Source organism: Electrophorus electricus, chromosome 21, assembly GCF_041902795.1.
Source record: "Electrophorus electricus isolate QZ-2024a chromosome 21, ASM4190279v1, whole genome shotgun sequence".
Lineage (NCBI taxonomy): Eukaryota > Metazoa > Chordata > Actinopteri > Gymnotiformes > Gymnotidae > Electrophorus > Electrophorus electricus.
The window spans coordinates 4,406,833-4,423,425 of record NC_137517.1 but is presented as its reverse complement, the minus strand read 5'-3'; the positions used below and the strand labels follow the sequence as shown (position 1 = coordinate 4,423,425).

At 45.3% G+C, this 16,593-nt stretch overlaps 2 protein-coding genes across 3 annotated transcripts in view; one reads left to right on the top strand and one right to left on the bottom strand.

Moving 5' to 3' along the window:
- The first annotated feature begins 359 nt into the window (after window positions 1-359).
- On the top strand, window positions 360-3,903 carry slc61a1 (solute carrier family 61 member 1). Its single transcript, XM_027011966.3, has one exon. It carries the CDS (start codon window positions 961-963, stop codon window positions 2,404-2,406), a length of 1,446 nt encoding a protein of 481 aa, XP_026867767.3. The 5' UTR covers window positions 360-960; the 3' UTR covers window positions 2,407-3,903.
- Window positions 3,904-4,721: 818 nt separating this feature from the next.
- gdap1l1 (ganglioside induced differentiation associated protein 1-like 1) overlaps window positions 4,722-16,593 on the bottom strand; it is a 13,988-nt gene continuing 2,116 nt past the window's right edge. Inside the window, exons 2-7 of one of the 2 annotated variants that reach the window (XM_035521601.2) lie at window positions 14,998-15,194; window positions 11,129-11,321; window positions 7,418-7,591; window positions 6,374-6,468; window positions 5,839-5,953; window positions 4,722-5,416 (exon numbers count right to left, since the gene is read on the bottom strand). In XM_035521601.2, coding sequence (XP_035377494.1) covers window positions 5,073-5,416; window positions 5,839-5,953; window positions 6,374-6,468; window positions 7,418-7,591; window positions 11,129-11,321; window positions 14,998-15,194 — 1,118 coding nt within the window. In that variant the 3' untranslated portion in view covers window positions 4,722-5,072. Of the gene's footprint in view, window positions 5,417-5,838; window positions 5,954-6,373; window positions 6,469-7,417; window positions 7,592-11,128; window positions 11,322-14,997; window positions 15,199-16,593 lie in introns of those variants that run through there. The other variant, XM_035521602.2, reaches the window with a different exon arrangement.

The following is a 16,593-nucleotide window of genomic DNA, read 5'->3' as shown; positions in this document are numbered from 1 at the left end:
GCACTTTTGTAAGTCACCCTGGATAAGGGCGTGTGCTTAACCGCCATAAATGTAAATGTAAAATGATATGACTGTACCAGATTAACAGGGGTAAACTGGGCGGACGGTGTTGTTCTTCCACCGTGTGGCCGTGTGTTGTTACTGCAAGTCTAAAATCTTTTTCTTTTCTTTTTTTTGGAAGGTTGCTTCTGAAGGTTGCCTTAGAACCTCAGTTCTCGCTTGCAAAATAAAATAAAATGAAATAATGAAGTACACTGCTCCCTAAGATCGTAAACGCCGTTTTATCTTTATTTTCCCTGCAACAGCCCTTCCTACATACCGTGGTGGGGAACGTCACGTGTTGAGGACGTCACGAGGAGTTGGCGTTACGATGCGATGACGGAAGCCGGAAGCCCAGCCGGACTTGGCTGTGGACGTAAACCGAGCACAATGATTCTGAACCGGGTTACGTTAGCATGGAGGAAGTCTCAAGTTGCTCTCAAGGAGCACTGCAGACCAGTTTAGATATCGGGGGACATCCGCGAGCAGGCAGCTTGTTTTGTAGCCAACGACAGCTAGACACCAGTAGGTTAGCTGGCGGGCTAACAGCTAGCCGTCGTGTCAACCTGGCCACTTCTATTATAGCCAGGGTTGAGATTGAGGATTGAATCATTTGTAGTCATTTGAGTGACATCTGTGTTAAGGTGACGGATAAGTGAGTTTTGGTTTTTTTTGTTTGTTTTTTTGTCCATGTCTCTCGTCTCTGTTTTTGTGGTATTTTTAGGTGTGCTTATTTGACTTGTGATTGTCAACAAATCTTTTATTACTAGTCTGTTTTATAATGTTTGACACGTTTGTCGTAGTCCCTTTACCACATTACTCGCGATGAAGTGAGTGCCGAGCACCTGAAGCAGGACCTGTGAGGCGCGAGGTGTCCTGTCCCTCGTTACAGAGGTGCGCGAGGGCCGGTCGCGTCCTGCCATGCTCGTGACCGCTTACCTGGCGTTTGTTGCCCTGTCGGTGCTGTGCGTGGGGTTGGAGCTCGCCGCACGCCGCCTCGCTACGCCGCAGGCCACGCAAACTACCGCCGCCAACCCCGCGTTCCGCCGCTTCCAGAGGCTCTTCCTAAAGACCTACCTGCTGGCGCTGTGGGCTGACTGGCTGCAGGGTCCGTACCTGTACAAGCTTTACCGCCATTATAGCTTCCTGGAGTCGCAGATTGCCATCCTGTATGTGTGCGGCCTGGCCTCCTGCGTGCTGTTTGCTCCCGTGGCTGGTTGGTTGTCGCAGGCTCTGGGCCGGAGGCAGACGTGCCTGCTCTTCTGCCTGGCCTACTCCGTGTGCTGCCTCACCAAGCTATCGCAGGACTATTTCGTGCTCATCCTGGGCCGCGTGCTCGGTGGCCTCTCCACTTCCCTGCTGACCACCGCCTTCGAGGCCTGGTACGTGCAATGCCACGTCGACATCCACGACTTCCCCAAGGAGTGGATCCCTGTGACCTTCGAGAAGGCGGCGGACTGGAACCACGGGCTGGCGGTGGGTGCCGGACTTGTGGCCAACCTTTTTGCTGAGTGGTTGCAACTCGGGCCCGTGGCTCCCTTCCTGCTGGCCATCCCCAGCCTGGCAGCGTGCGCCTGGCTGGTGTTGTCCGAGTGGAGCAGCGAAGAGAAGCGGGAAGCGGGAGACGGAGACAAGAGCGCCCCCCTGCTCGGCCTGCCGAGCGCCCCTCAGACACGCCTGTCTGCTCAGGCGCGCTTCCGTCGCAGCTGCCTGGAGGGCCTGCGCTGCCTGCTCTCGGACCGGCGCGTCCTGCTCTTGGGCGGTGTGCAGGCGCTCTTTGAGAGTGTCCTGTACATCTTCGTCTTCCTCTGGACGCCGGTGCTGGATCCGCACGGCCCCCCCCTGGGCATCGTGTTCTCCTCCCTCATGGCGGCCAGCATGGCGGGCTCCACGCTCTTCCGGCTGGCCACCTCGACCCGCTACCGACTCCAGCCGGGCCACCTGCTCTGCCTGGCCGTGCTGCTGGCCTTCTTCTCCTTCTTCATGCTGACGTTCTCGACGGTGCCGGGCCAGCCCAAACCGGCCGAGTCCCTGCTGGCTTTCCTGCTGCTGGAGCTGGCTTGTGGCCTCTACTTCCCCGCCGTCAGCTTCCTCCAGGGCCGCGTCATCCCCATGGAGCGCCGGGCAGGCGTGCTCGCCTGGTTCCGCCTGCCGCTCCACCTGCTCGCCTGCCTGGGCCTGCTCACCCTCCACGGGCAGGTGTCCGGCACGGGGGGTGGCGAGGCAGGCAGCGGCACGCGCCACATGTTCGCCGGCTGTGCAGGCATGATGCTGGCCGCACTGCTGGCCGTGGTGAGTCTCTTCACTCTGGGGCGCAATGATGCAGACCTGAGACTAGAGGGGACTAGAGGAGAGGGCGATATTTAAGCACGAGGAAGACTGAACTTACCGGTGCGGCTTTGAGCACAGACGTTTTGTGTGACACATCAGCGCTTGAACGCTGAACAAGGTTTCCAAAGTGCTGGACTGGATGGCACTTGCCAAAGATGTTGCTTGGGATTGTTTGCTCGCTTCAGGGAAAGTCTGCATTTTCGTTGCCTTTCTTACATGGTGCAAGTCCAATTTTGTAATAGGAAATAATGGTAAAAATATGAAAAAATTTAAATATTTATTGATCGTAGCTCTTTTTGAGTGGGAGAAAAATGAACCAATTCCCAAAGTACTTTTGATTTCATTTTTCACACTGGTGTTTTCTGTCCGTTGTGATGCTAGTGATCAGCAGACCTCCCGTTGGAGGTCTTTTCAGATGGAATATTTCAATTCTGAAACTCCTGGTTCAGATTAGTCAGTACCTGGCTTTACCTAGTCTGAGTTCATATATCAGGTTAAAGTTCATAGGTTAGAGTACATGTAGGACACCTACATGTTCTGCAATCATCATTAATTATCTTTTTTTTTCTTCTTTGGGTTCTTAAAAGAATTCTTAATATAAGTTTGTAATCATATAAATGCAAATTCTTCGAGTTTAAGGAATAGCCATATGAGCCTTCTGCTGTTCAGAATGTATCCAGATTCCTTTAATGCTTTCTTGACCATAAAAACTAAAATCTCGTTTTCAGGCTCTTCCTGTCTGACAATAAGAATGTGATTTTAGCTACTGTCAGACCTCAGCTGTCTCAACAGTGGGAGAATTGGACACGTGTGGTTGTGTGAAATTTTGGTGTTTGCTGTTTCTTTACCTCTAGACTTTTTTTTTGTTTGCAAACAATTTTAAAAGCTATTCATGATTAAATAGGACGCTACAAATGCTGCTTTTTGTTAAGCATTTCTATTTATTTTAATTGATGGGAACTAAACCAATTAAGGCTTATGAACAAACATCATAAAAAGCACCATAAATAAATCTTATAAAAATAATAAATAAAAATAAAACATCTGTTATGATCTGTAATGGTCACAGTAAAGTTGAGTAATTTTACACTTCTGAAGGGTTAATTTAGAGAGTCTTGTTGGCAGAGTCACTGACCATCAGTGATTTATACCAACCAAAATGGTTCCCAGTGAAATGCCTCAGGTGGCGGAGGCCATGGTTACATAAATTAGATTTTCTGTATTTATGGCTTCTAAGGTGATCTGTGTTGTCCTAATGTATAGTGTATAGTGTTACTTGGATTTTACTTTGGCTCCTGACAGGTTTGTTTCATGACTACTCAATTTTCACTGTCAAATATACTGAAATTTATGTACCTTGCTGTTTTTTTTAAGGAGCAAAAGAATGCCCCAAACAAAATGAAACTTTGTTTCTTTGTCTTTGGTCAGACCCCATATATTTAAAAATGGCTTTTTACTAAGGATTCTTAGTTATTTGACGTGCTCGACCTTTTAAAAGCTATTAATAGGCCAATAAAAACTTATACAATTTAAGCCTTTTGTCAGTTTTTAGAGTGCAAACTTTATATGCATACACACACTCACATATGTAAATATGTGTGTTTACATTTTAACAGTATTAACACTGCACATCGCTTTCCTATCGTCTCTATTTTGGGCAAAAAGCAATTAGGCCCTGCACTCTACAACGTTACAAGCCACTTTAATCAGTCATGTAATGAAAATGACGATGATGACCTTACACCCCAAACAGACAAACCTGGAATGTCAATGTTTACGGTCAGTTGAGGAGCAACTATATGAGTGACATTCCAGGTTATGAGATGGACCCCTTAAATAATTTAATCATAAAACTGTTCTCTGAATGTAGTTGCATGGTAATATTAAACCAGTCAGGGAGGGCCACAGCACTGAACCCTTTGGCTTTTCCCAAGATTTCAAGCTTCTTTTTTTTTTTTGTATCCTGTATTTTATCATAACCCCGGGCACTAGCTCTCCCCTTTGTAACCCAAATGAGTTATCCAAGCCATCAGTCTCTGTTCATCCAGACACTAACACTGTTGCGTTTCATTCTGCTAAAATGAATCCCAAGTGCCTCTGCTATCTGTGACCATGCCATGCCCTCCATCAAGCGCATGAATGAATGTGAAGTACATATTAAGCTTGGCAGTGTCTGGCTACGGCAGACGTAATGGAGTGTTTCTGTCAGGGTTTGAATGGGCGAGGGTCAATCAACAGCAGATTAAAGGGCAAAGGGTTAACGTCTGAAATATAAAACACAGGTACTACAGTGTTTGGGCAGTCATGCTTTAACCAGTCGCCATGTGACGCGGAAACACCCCACGCAGGAGGAGTTTGCAGCGCTTTTTAATTTGGGTTGTGACTTTTCAATCAGCTGAGTGAAATCAGGCTGTAGGTAAAATATGAGCGCAAGAAATCCACAACCTATTTGGTAAACCTCGGAGTCGAAATCAGAGAGAAATTAAAACAGAAAAAAAAGTGGACACACCGATCTCCAGAAAATGTGCTGTTACGACGAATTCTTTGTCATGGAATGTTCTCATGTTCTTTGCTTACCCAGACAGTAGTGGCTTCTCTGCACAGTATCATCCTTCCTGCTGCAGCGAAAACATCTGGTACGGAAAAAGTTTGCCACGTCGCACAAATACACAGACACGGAACGTTAACAGGGGAGACGTTCACTACATGTATTTCTTTTTTAAAAACCAATAGGCAAAATAGCCCATCCCTCCGAGGGAGCCCATTAAGAAGGAGGCGCCAAAAAAGGATGGAGGCTTCTTTTTCACCATTCGGAATGCATTAGGTAGGACCGCAGAGAGTAAGGTTGTGTGGATGTCTCCCAGGACCTTGCGGAAGGCGAAGCGCTTCTGCACGCGCTCGAAAAACGACTGCAGGTTGGGTCGGCTCCCGTCCTCCCAGTACATCCTAGAGAGTCCCAAGAACTTGAGCCTGTGCAACGTGGCCCCGAGACATATATCAGCTAGTGTAAAGTCAGCTCCACACAGCCACAGCTCGCACTTCTGACCTGTTGGAAAAAAAAAAAAGGTGGTGGTGGGGGGGGTCAGCGTCATGTTGTGGGAGTTCAAAGCCAAGAGGCTACTGCTGTTGATTTGTCAGTGCAGTCTGCACGAAAAACAGGAAAATGAGATCATGCATTTGGAAAATTTATAATAGGAGTGACTTGACACGCTCTGAATGAACTGCTTTATGTTCTTAAGGCCTTACGAAGTAGTTGCTCTAACACCAGAGACTTCCAGACCTCAACAATGAGCTAAAATCATGCAGACGCGTAGAGATATGACAATCTCAGCTAAACGCAGAGCTGAGCCTGGAGCCACTGCAATGTAACCTCAGCCACTGTTCAGACCAACACGGCAGGCCATAAAGCTGTAGTCTGGAAACATCAGAACAAACGCATTTAAAAATGAAGCAATGGCTGACATGTACCTTGATATTCCAGTTTCCTCTTCTCCAGTTCTGCTTCGACTTGATCCAGGACCATTGCCAACTCACTGAGGATTTTCTTCAGATAAGTCACATTGTCGTGGTCCAAGATCTTCGCCTGTCAGAACAAGAGATGGAGAGATGTCTGTGGAAGCACACCTTATACCAAGGACAACACCCTGGCTGCAGTCTGATCTGACATGTAATGTAGACATCTCAGTGATATTTTGTTACATCAGTAACTAATCTAGAGAACAGGGATTGGGAGTGTTCATTCATCCATCAGTAACTAATGTAGAGAACAGGGTTTGGGAGTGTTCATTCATCCATCAGTAACTAATGTAGAGAACAGGGTTTGGGAGTGTTCATTCATCCATCAGTAACTAATGTAGAGAACAGGGTTTGGGAGTGTTCATTCATCCATCAGTAACTAATCTAGAGAACAGGGTTTGGGAGTGTTCATTCATCCATCAGTAACTAATCTAGAGAACAGGGTTTGGGAGTGTTCATTTGTCCGGCATGTTTCACACTGTCTCACCATGAGCTTCTTCTGCTTGGAAAGGTAAGGCTCTGTCAGCTGGGGCTCCTCGTGATCCAACTTCATCAGTTCAGACGCGGCATTGGCCAAGTGTCCTGAGACAGGCAGACATGGCAGTCATAGCTTCACATCCCTCACAGTCAGCCAGAGCTGCTCACCCAGGTGTCAAGGAACATGCGAGTATGCTAATGCAGCATTAGTGCTTTTGCTTTTGAAATCTTTACAAGGCATAAACAACAGGGGAGTGAATATGTCTGTGAGGGGATGCCTACTTCAATAGAGGTGGTTTTTTATTAGCAAATAAAATCAAATATACTTGTCCGGTGGAACAGAAGTCACAGGGTTAGCGTTGGTGTTCCCCTGTAGATTAATAACCGGCAACAAAAACAGGTATGAGCTAATTATGAGCAGCTGTGGGCACACGGTCAGAAGTGAGAACGCTCAATAACTTAGTTTTAAACACACTTGACAACTAATTAAAGCCTTTAATAAGATTTTACAAGCAAAAATTAAATCAATGGCGCTGATTAACGTCATCCAGCTGAGGGTCTCTGCCCAACCATCATAAAGAAGATTTATTGCCAGCAATTTACAATGTGAGTTTATTAATTCCTCTGTAAGGGCTGGATCAGGTCTTTACTGGCCTGGTTCATTTCCTAGATTGTGAACTCTGTAGCTCAAAACAAAATCAGCAGGTTATGTGTCAGAAGCGTCTGCTTGAAGCAGCTCACACAACGGCGTCCCTTCGCTGCAGAGTGCAAGGTCCGGCCGAGATGGCCGTGCTGAGTTCGCCGCCACCGCCAGCATCGTCTGAGGAGAAGCACGAGGTGAGGTGGCCCTTTTATTTGGGTTTCATTCCTCGGTCATATTCTCTGCCACACCATGCAAAGCAGTGACCAGATTTGAGGTTCCTCAACTGCGAAAATAAGCTAAACAGAACCTGAACAGAAACAACCAGAGCTCCAGAATGGGGGATCTACCGCTTCCCGGGGTATGTGGCCTTCGGACCGCGCTCAGGAAACACTGAATTATAGCATCACTTACTACGTATTTCAGCGGTGGCGTACTTTGGGATCATGGAGTCGGTGGTGAGCTCCGGGTGGAGGATGCAGCCGTGTGTGTAGGCGTCCATGGGTAGGCCGTCCAGCAGTTCTCGGTACTGCTGCACCCGCGCGTGCATCACAGTGCCTTCATCCGGAATCAGCTGGGGTACTGTATCTGTAGACACACATACACACACAAACACACACACACACACGGACAAACACAACCACAAATGTCCAGTTTGCATGGTTGTGTCCTAGTGCTGTAGCAAGGGCAGCAGGTGGTGTGTTCGTTGAGGTTGTTTGTGATCTAGTCTGGAAGTGTTGGCAGGGGGAAGCAGATCGTGTGGTTCAGCTTGTCTTTTAATAGCCAGCTGAAGGAAACACGTCCAGAAGATCGTTAATACCGTTGCTGAAATTTAGTGCACCGCGTGGGCATGCCAGTAGTCAACTATGACGTCACTGAGGTCTGAACTTTTTTTAAAGTAATATTTTTATAGCTAAAAATAAAATTTCAAGTTAAATACATTCGAAGCCTTGCTTTTGAGGATGGGTGTGTCTGTGTGCATGTGAGCTATTACCACCAAAGCATAAAGTATGCAATTCCCAGATTACCAGAATAAAATATGATGAAGCGGGTTACCAGATTACTAATCTCACATTGCCAGACTCTCTGTGAAGAAAATCTCTAGGGAGTCTTGTACCTTTTGCCCCTTAATGTGGCCAAACACCACCTACTATTGCAGTGCAAAACCAGTCACGAGCTTGATATTTTGGCATGACATATAGAAGGAAGCAATCTTAAAAATGACACTGCATAAACAGCATAAACTGTCCCTTGGGAAAACAGAAGTACACAGTAGATCAGTTGAATGCTGCACCTGTAATGCTGACAAAACTGCTGGACAGGCGTTCAAGGAAAACGTCAATCTGCAGCACTTCTCTGCACTTTTTAGTGCGCATGACCAATTCAGGAGTTCTGAATATGACGCCAAATCACCAAGATGCAATGTTGGCGTCAATCTCTTAATTTATCAGTGCATTTGTCTGTGAGGTCTTTCACCTGATCTTCAATAAATGATAGAAAGGCACACAACCAACTCTGAAACCCTGGTTTCTGTTCACAGAGAGATGGGCATGCTTAGGGCTTTTCCCGTAGCCTGCCGGAGAAAAAGCAACGGTGTCTCTCTAATTGCATTAAGCGAAACTCTTGAATTACTATTAATGATGAGATATCATGAACTTCACAAGTGTTTTGTCAGGCCCATGGCTTTATCTGTGAAGGGCTCATCTTACCTCACTATGAGCAAAAGAGCCTGAACTTAGCTGAAATATCAAAACACTGATTCATGTAGAACAAGTATGAAAAAATGTGTGGAAGTGTATGCAGAAGAATGGCTAGCCAATCAGAATGCAACTGGCAGGATCCTGACAGGGTGCCCAGGTTAATGCACTGTAGACATTAGAGTCTCTGCCTATTTGTGGGTGGGGCGTCTGTGGCTGAGACTCGCTGACTCCAGGCTGGAGTGATTGTATTTGCTTGTGGCCAGACATCTGGTGTCAACACAGCATGGCTGGGAGAGATAAAGGAGATAAAGGGAGATATAAGGGAGATATAAATGAGATATAAGGGAGATATACAGCTAAAAGCTGAGATGCTGCAAAAGGCCTGGACGTTCCCCGCCTGTCTACATCACCTCCATGTTTTAGGGAGGAGCGGCTGGCTGACAGAGGCCTGGCTGGACTCCAGCCTGCTGACCAATCAGCCTCGACCCCCACACGTCCACCCAGGCACTGCCCGCTGGGCTCAGCTGGGCTCTACCGCGGTGCAGCCTCGCAAGAATGTGAGAAAAGCTCCCCGCGCAAGTCGCCCTACACCAGAACTCTCATGAAGATATGCTCAGGCCCTTGGCGAGCTCTGCTCTGCAGGGCGTCAAAGTCCAAGTCAGGCGCCGGTGAGCCGCTACTGCGGCACTGCGTCAATATATATACAAACACGGGCACCCACTTAAAGGAGTGTATCAGCTACCGCACGCCCTCCTGAAATAACGCACTCAGCATCCTCTCAGGCTAGCGGACAGCCCACGAGCACAGGCCTGATACTGCTGTAAACGAGCAGATGGGTACAGAAGACGAAGAAGCAAAACCGGCACAGGCACCTTGTGCCTGAAAGTCAACCACCGCCACCGTGTGATCTGTCGTTCACGCGGCTCTCCTCGCATTTCAGATGGCTCCTGTCTCAGTCTCCCCTCTCAAATGACATCGTTTCCAGAAAATTAAGTCCCGTTCTTTTATTGTGTTTGAGATGTTTGTTTTTGATATGAATATGTATTTGATATGTGATATGTATTGTACTTGATACGTATAGTGCCTTCATGCCAGACTGCACGTCACGTAATTCCACGTGAGGTTTTAAGCACTTTAAGATACAGACTTGTCGAGGCTTTTCATAAGCTAACCTCAAAAACTGTCTCGTTTTAGCACTGCCTTCATGGGTGTGCTACCATGGAAACCCCTGAGGGACCTCGGTGACCAGGCTCACTTTCCTCCCAATACTTACACACTGATTACTGACAGTAGAAATATTACAGGTCAACCGATACACAATGCAAGAAATGCAATACACAGATTCTTCAGACCAGCCATTACAGTCATTCAGCAGTAACTGAAAATGTCCTGGTGCTGTATTTTAGCTGTGATTGGTCCAGCAGTTTCTCTTCACTATCGACGAGCTTCCTCATTGTCATGGAGAGTCACTGTGCTGCAGTGTAGTGTTTTCTGATGCTAGTCATTCAGCACATGCAGGGCTTTATGACAAACTGATGGGCTGAATAGGATTTGTCAGAATATGGAGCCACTAGACTGTGCAGCGGTTTGGTAAATCGAACATCGGACTGGAAATTCTGAGCCAGGTTCAGAGGTAACAGTCGGAATTAGTCGATTAACCATGATCATTCATCCAGCGTAGCTCTAATTTGGAGTCTTTATACAGACATATCTAGTACTAATACTTCAGGCACACATTCACTATTTTATTTTAATGTATTTTCTCATATTCTTTCACACAAGGCCAAAATATCAACACTTAGGGTTACTGTTCGTCTGTGATCGCTTACTTTAGAAAATGTGTTGATGATGTAGGAGCCGGCAAAACAATCTGACCATTGTCCTCCAGACATCTTTAACACTTTGCCTCAGCCTGCTGTACCAATATACCTCAAATTAAACCCCTTGGATACCACATAACATTGGTATCCAAGATGTTGCACACAACCTCTATTAATCACTACAGTCTAATTGACTTGCTACTAGCATTGTCTACACGCATATCTCATCCATCCAGGTAAGATTACACTTGCAGAATTGATTGAATCACATCAAAGAACCAAGGAAGCCCCTTGGATAAGTGGCAAAATGCTTTTGTAAAATATATGGTGTTCATCTAACTTGATTCAATAACTCTACAATTACCCCTGTTGTTATGAAGTGCTTTAGCTCATATCAAATGAATCATAGCTCATATCAAATTCACATTCCCAGTCTTGATCAACCCTCTCCAGTTTACACCTGGGGACAGTGGTTTTCTTTTCTGCAGTACACACATGCTTAAAACATACGACAATGGGGTGAACTTTCCAGTGACCTCGCTCGATTTCGCCCTCGCTGTTCTCTGTCCTTACCGCCACTGAGGTGTTGTGGAGCCAGCGCTTACCGCTCGTGAAGTTGGCCTCCAGGTACTCGATGATTTGGCTGTAGTCGCTGACGATGGTGTCTCCGTGGATGAAGACGGGCACCTCCTCTCCCAGGTTGAGCCTCATGAACCAGGGCTCCTTGTGCTCGCTCAGGGGCAGGCTCACGTCGCGCTCCTCGCACAGCAGGCCCTTCTCATTAATCACCAGGCGCACCTGCCGGACAACACACTCCAGCTCAAAGGCAAAGGTCCATATCGAACGATGCGCACTGGTGCCGTGCTCCTTTGCCCAGAGAGCACCCATCACGTAAACACACCTAACCAACCGCAGATAAGTGACACAAACAAAAGGCATCACTTACATCAAAGGCTGAAATTAAAGAGAATAGGGTTTTACTTTACATTACAGTAGCACAGTGTCACACGCACAATAGCAGCATATGTCTACTAAAAATAGATTACCAATATTTAAGACTTTAAAATGGTCAGTTCCCCCTCCTTGGCGTGATTCTGTCTATTTTTCTTTGACTGGAGGTGATGTTAGCATTGTTGTTGCAGTTGCTTTGGTGTTGGGCTTTTGTGTAAGTTTGCTCAGCTTCTGCGATGAATCTCATTAATCTCAGCTGTGTTTGCTTCTCTGGTTTCAGTTTCGGTTTTCGTCTGTCCCGCTCAGTTTAGTGTTGTTGACCACTTTGGCTGTGGTCTGTTTAATAAAACTCTACGTGCAACTGCATCCTGCTTTAATCCTTGCTCCCTGCATCGCTTTGTGACCACCATATAATACTTGCCAAGGAATTACTCGAGATCCCAAAGATACCCAGTTGCTCAAGCAACATATGTAATTAAGAAATCCAGTTTAAAGTCGGAATGTCTGCTTTCCTGTCTGTGTCAGAGTGCAACGTTCAGCACAAGCCATTGCAGAGCAGCCTGGGGTAAGGCCATCTCTCCTAGGAAGAACCTGAGTAAAAATATTGAGCATGCTCGTGGGGCCTCCATATGGCTGCGGTGCATGTCCTCAGGACAAAGGATCATCACTGTTTCTGTGCAGGTGTGGGGTTTGGGAGTATTATGAGGGCAGGTGGTTATCAGACAAACTGAAACTTGCCATGTACATTGATTGTAATACTAGCGACCTGTGACCTGTGAATGGTGGCCAAACGCCAGCCCTTGACCATTTGACATCACGGGTAAAAGCACTATTTCCCCTTAATATAAATACATGCAGGCAGCATTTTTGATCAACTCGATTTGGGTGACTGTTCTTGGAAAGGCATGATTCAGTGGTAGGCTTTCCTACGAGGGCAACCTCAGTGGACATAATTACGCTGAGCACCACAATTCCATATTTATGCCCTTTGAGCTGCAGTGTCTTACAGCTCGATATCTTTATCTCTTACTCCTTCCTTTTATCCTTAACAGAGAATGCAAGGTAATGTTTGCACATGTGTGTAAAGCATTAAGTAATCATTCTGAAGCACTTTTTTACTTTGTTTTCCGCTGCTTTCCAGCTATTTTAATAATTTCCTTCAAGGAAGACCTTTCTGCAGTTTGAGATCCTGCCCCAAGATTTCCATATTTATATTTAAAGGTTATGTATAATGCATTTATGCAGGAGCAAAAATGCAGTCAAACACAAAAATTATATCCATAAGAATGGTTCATGTCCAAAATGAATTCAACATCAATAAAACTACATTACATTTAGACAAATGAGTTTAATAGTGCTAATAGCTCAGTCATAATGCTAGGCTTCATTATTATTTTAAATAGGGCAGACAGAGATGCTGAAATATCTCTACTGTCTACAAACTGCAGTGGTAAGTAAATCAGTACAGGAGCAGTAGAATTACAGCGTGTCTGGAACTGGAAAACACAATATTACATTTCATCTTCCAAAAGAGAAGCAAATAGTCTTGAGACACAGGATTAGGAAGCGCCAGTGTGTTGCACTTGTTAATTAATGTCTTTATAAAACATACAAATTTTCAGAACCAAGTCTGTGAATTGGTGAAGGAAATGGAGATCTAGATACCTGATAAATCATGAGGGTACTGAAACAGAGATCTAGATACCTGATAAATCATGAGGGTACTGAAACAGAGATCTAGATACCTGATAAATCATGAGGCTACTGAAATAGAGATCTAGATAACTGATAAATCATGAGGGTACTGAAATGGATATCTAGATACCTGATAAATCATGAGGGTACTGAAATGGAGATCTAGATACCTGATAAATCATGAGGGTACTGAAATGGAGATCTAGATACCTGATAAATCATGAGGGTACTGAAATGGAGATCTAGATGCCTGATAAATCATGAGGGTACTGAAATCTGCGTGGAGTTCAACTTCTTTCTGCTACCCATCTGCCATGAGAAGCACTACAAGCACTGGTTTTACGACTACCTGAACAACCCAAAATTGATTTTACTTTAAAGTAATCATAACTGGAGCTTTCAAATGACATGAAAAGAAAGGAAATAAGTGCCTTAATGTATTGCACCAGCGTAACTCACCCAAGTTAGTTATTTGTATTTCACTTTACAGCTCAACACACTCTGCCCTTTCAGACCTTCTCACTGACGTGGCTATTTGTAAAGACAAGGAAGGAAGAGTTACTGGTCTGCATTGGCTCTACACAGCAACACTGCCAATATTGGAGCAGAACTAACAGTTCAGCTGCTGAAATAACTCTTACAGTGTTCATTTGGGATCATTGGGACCTATATAAACCTTGCAGATGACCAGCTGTGGGCCTTTTGCTCCATGGAACAGCGGCAGTAATCCTCCGATTAAGTTGTCTCTTTCTGCTGGAGCACAGAGATTAAGCGAATTCATGGTCCAGAGCATCAAATATCACGTAGACGTATTTGATGCAGGATGGAAATGTCAGCAGAGGTATCTCACACTTGATCTTGCTTAGCCCGCTTTTTCTTCTGATGCCTGAGTCCTTACACAAAGACGTACACTAAATTTTTTATGAAATCTGGCACACTCAAGAATCCACTGCTTGCTGTAATGCTCATGTTTTGTGTCTACAAAACTCAATCCCTTTAATCCAAAATTTATCAAATATATATCTATTTTTTATTTCAATGAAAATTACTCCATTTTCTTGTAAGCCACTTAAGAGAAAACTGGTGATTTTAAGTTTATCAATATCAACTGTTCTGTAGACCTTTACCTTTCTATATTTCCACAGAAGGAAATTTTGAAGGCCTTTACCTTTTGTATTTTCACAGGCCTTTTATTGGTTTCATGTATAACATAAAACGCCACACAAATCTATACAACACCAGCAAAATTGAGCTTCATTAATGAGCTATTATAATTTCATATGTAGTGGCCAGACCCTTTTTGGCTGGAGCTAAGTCGTGACATCCATCTAAACCACACGGTTTACGGATTTCCGTTGGCGCTGTCCACAGAGCATCAGCTAAATATCAGCCACACGTTCGCAATGCAACTGACAAGAGTATTACAGTCGGTTTGTTTTTCAGTCTGGCTGCATCGTTTTTGTTTTTAGCTGGGCTGGCTCATTTTAATGAATTATTTAAGAGTGCCATCCTCAACTCTATAACGACGTGAAATGAGCTGAACTGTCAAATTGGGCGATTTATTCTCCGAAGTCAGTCCCAGTGCAACACAGCGCATGAACCTTATTGATCAGCAGTACTAAGATGTGGGTTTTGAACCAGTCGAGCTATTGCTTCCCTCCCGTGTTCTGCAGCGGTGTGATACGCGCAGGATCATTGCGCACAGTAACCCATCATTACAAACAGAAGGTGAACTAAATGTCCGCGCTGTATGAGCATCTCGCTGCATAGCATGCAATGTACAGAAAGAGCATCTCCATTTTCCAGCTATGTTGTTTTTTTGTTTTACCTTTTGAGAGCTGAAGGACTGCGTCCAGTGATACAGCACGAGCCTGTCTTTGGAGAAAGGCTTGTGCTCTGTCGTGGGCTCGTGGTCGTCCTCTCCGTCTGCGACTTTGCCATCTTCATCCATGGCCGAAATGGGCCACCAGCTACAGTTGGTGGGGGTAATATTGTTGGAAGACGCCATGGCAGAGGATTTTGTGCCTGCGAGAGGGTATCGGGGAGAGAGAGAGAGAGAGAGAGAGAGAGAGAGAGAGAGAGAGAGAGAGAGAGAGAGAGAGAGAGAGAGAGAGAGAGGGAGGGATGGTGAGAGAGAATGGCAAGGCGCAAAGGATTTCACCACCTCGAACAGGGCATCGTCGATTTAAAGTCGTTGCGTCGGCTCCCAGCCGCTCCTTGGTCCCGTTTGATTTCCTTCAACGGGAGAGATTAAAAACCGAAAGAACCCGACACCCTACATCTGTACAGTGCACATACAAATGAGGATTGCACACGCGCGCACACACACACACACACACACACACACACACACACACACACACACACACACACACACACACACACACACAGCGAAGCATGAGCAAAATTAAACGTATAGTATGTTACATCACAGAAAACATGCGCAGTGAAGTCGTGTCCGGAAGCCATCCTTGGCTGTGTGATAGACCGGAGGATAAGGGTTAGAGTACATCACAAATGCAGCTTGAAATATGGGTCGCATAAGTAAAGTATGCATAGAGGTATTTTTGGTCATTTAAAAAGTAATTATAGGATGCAAAGGGAATATGCATTACATGTAGTGATGTTTTGACTGAGTAATAAAGGTAACAGTCATTTTCACTTTGTTTTAAGTCTTATTGATTTAAAATAAATAATTTTACTCATTCGCAGCCATTCTGCCCAATCTTGCTTTACCTATTCTCAACCAGCAGAGGGCGTGGTTTTGTCATCTCAAAGTACTCCAAGGAGACAGTAGAATCTCGCAATGATACACTGTATAGCCAGTGGTATGTGGATACCTGACACACCTTTTTGAGCTTACTGGATATACCCATTCCAAAACATTAATATGGCCTTCCCTTTGGGAATATAACAGCCATCACTCTTCAATCAAAGCTTTCCACAAGATATTGGAATGTGTCTTGGAATGTTTGAATTTGCACCAATTGAGTCAAAAAGAGCATGTGTGATATCAGGCACCAATGAGATATCCTGGCTTGCAATCAGCATTCCAACTCTTCCCAAAGGTGTTTGGTTGGACTGGAGCCAGGGCTCTGTTCAGACTACTAGATCTCCTCCACACCAAACTTGGACCCCTCTTTGAGCACAGGAGCGCAGTAATGGTGAAATTGGAAAAAGCCTTCTTCTCCAGACTGTTACCACAAGTTGGAACCACTTGACTGTCAAAAATGTCTTTGTATTCTGTAGCATTAATGTTCACTGGAACTAAGGGGCCTTGCCAAACCATGAATAACAGCCACAGACCATTACCCACCAAACTTTAATGTTCATTCTAGGAATTCTGTGTAGTGTTTTCCCAGCAGTGGCCAAAACCATATTCTTCCATCAGACTGCCAAACAATGAAGTGTGATCACTCCAGAG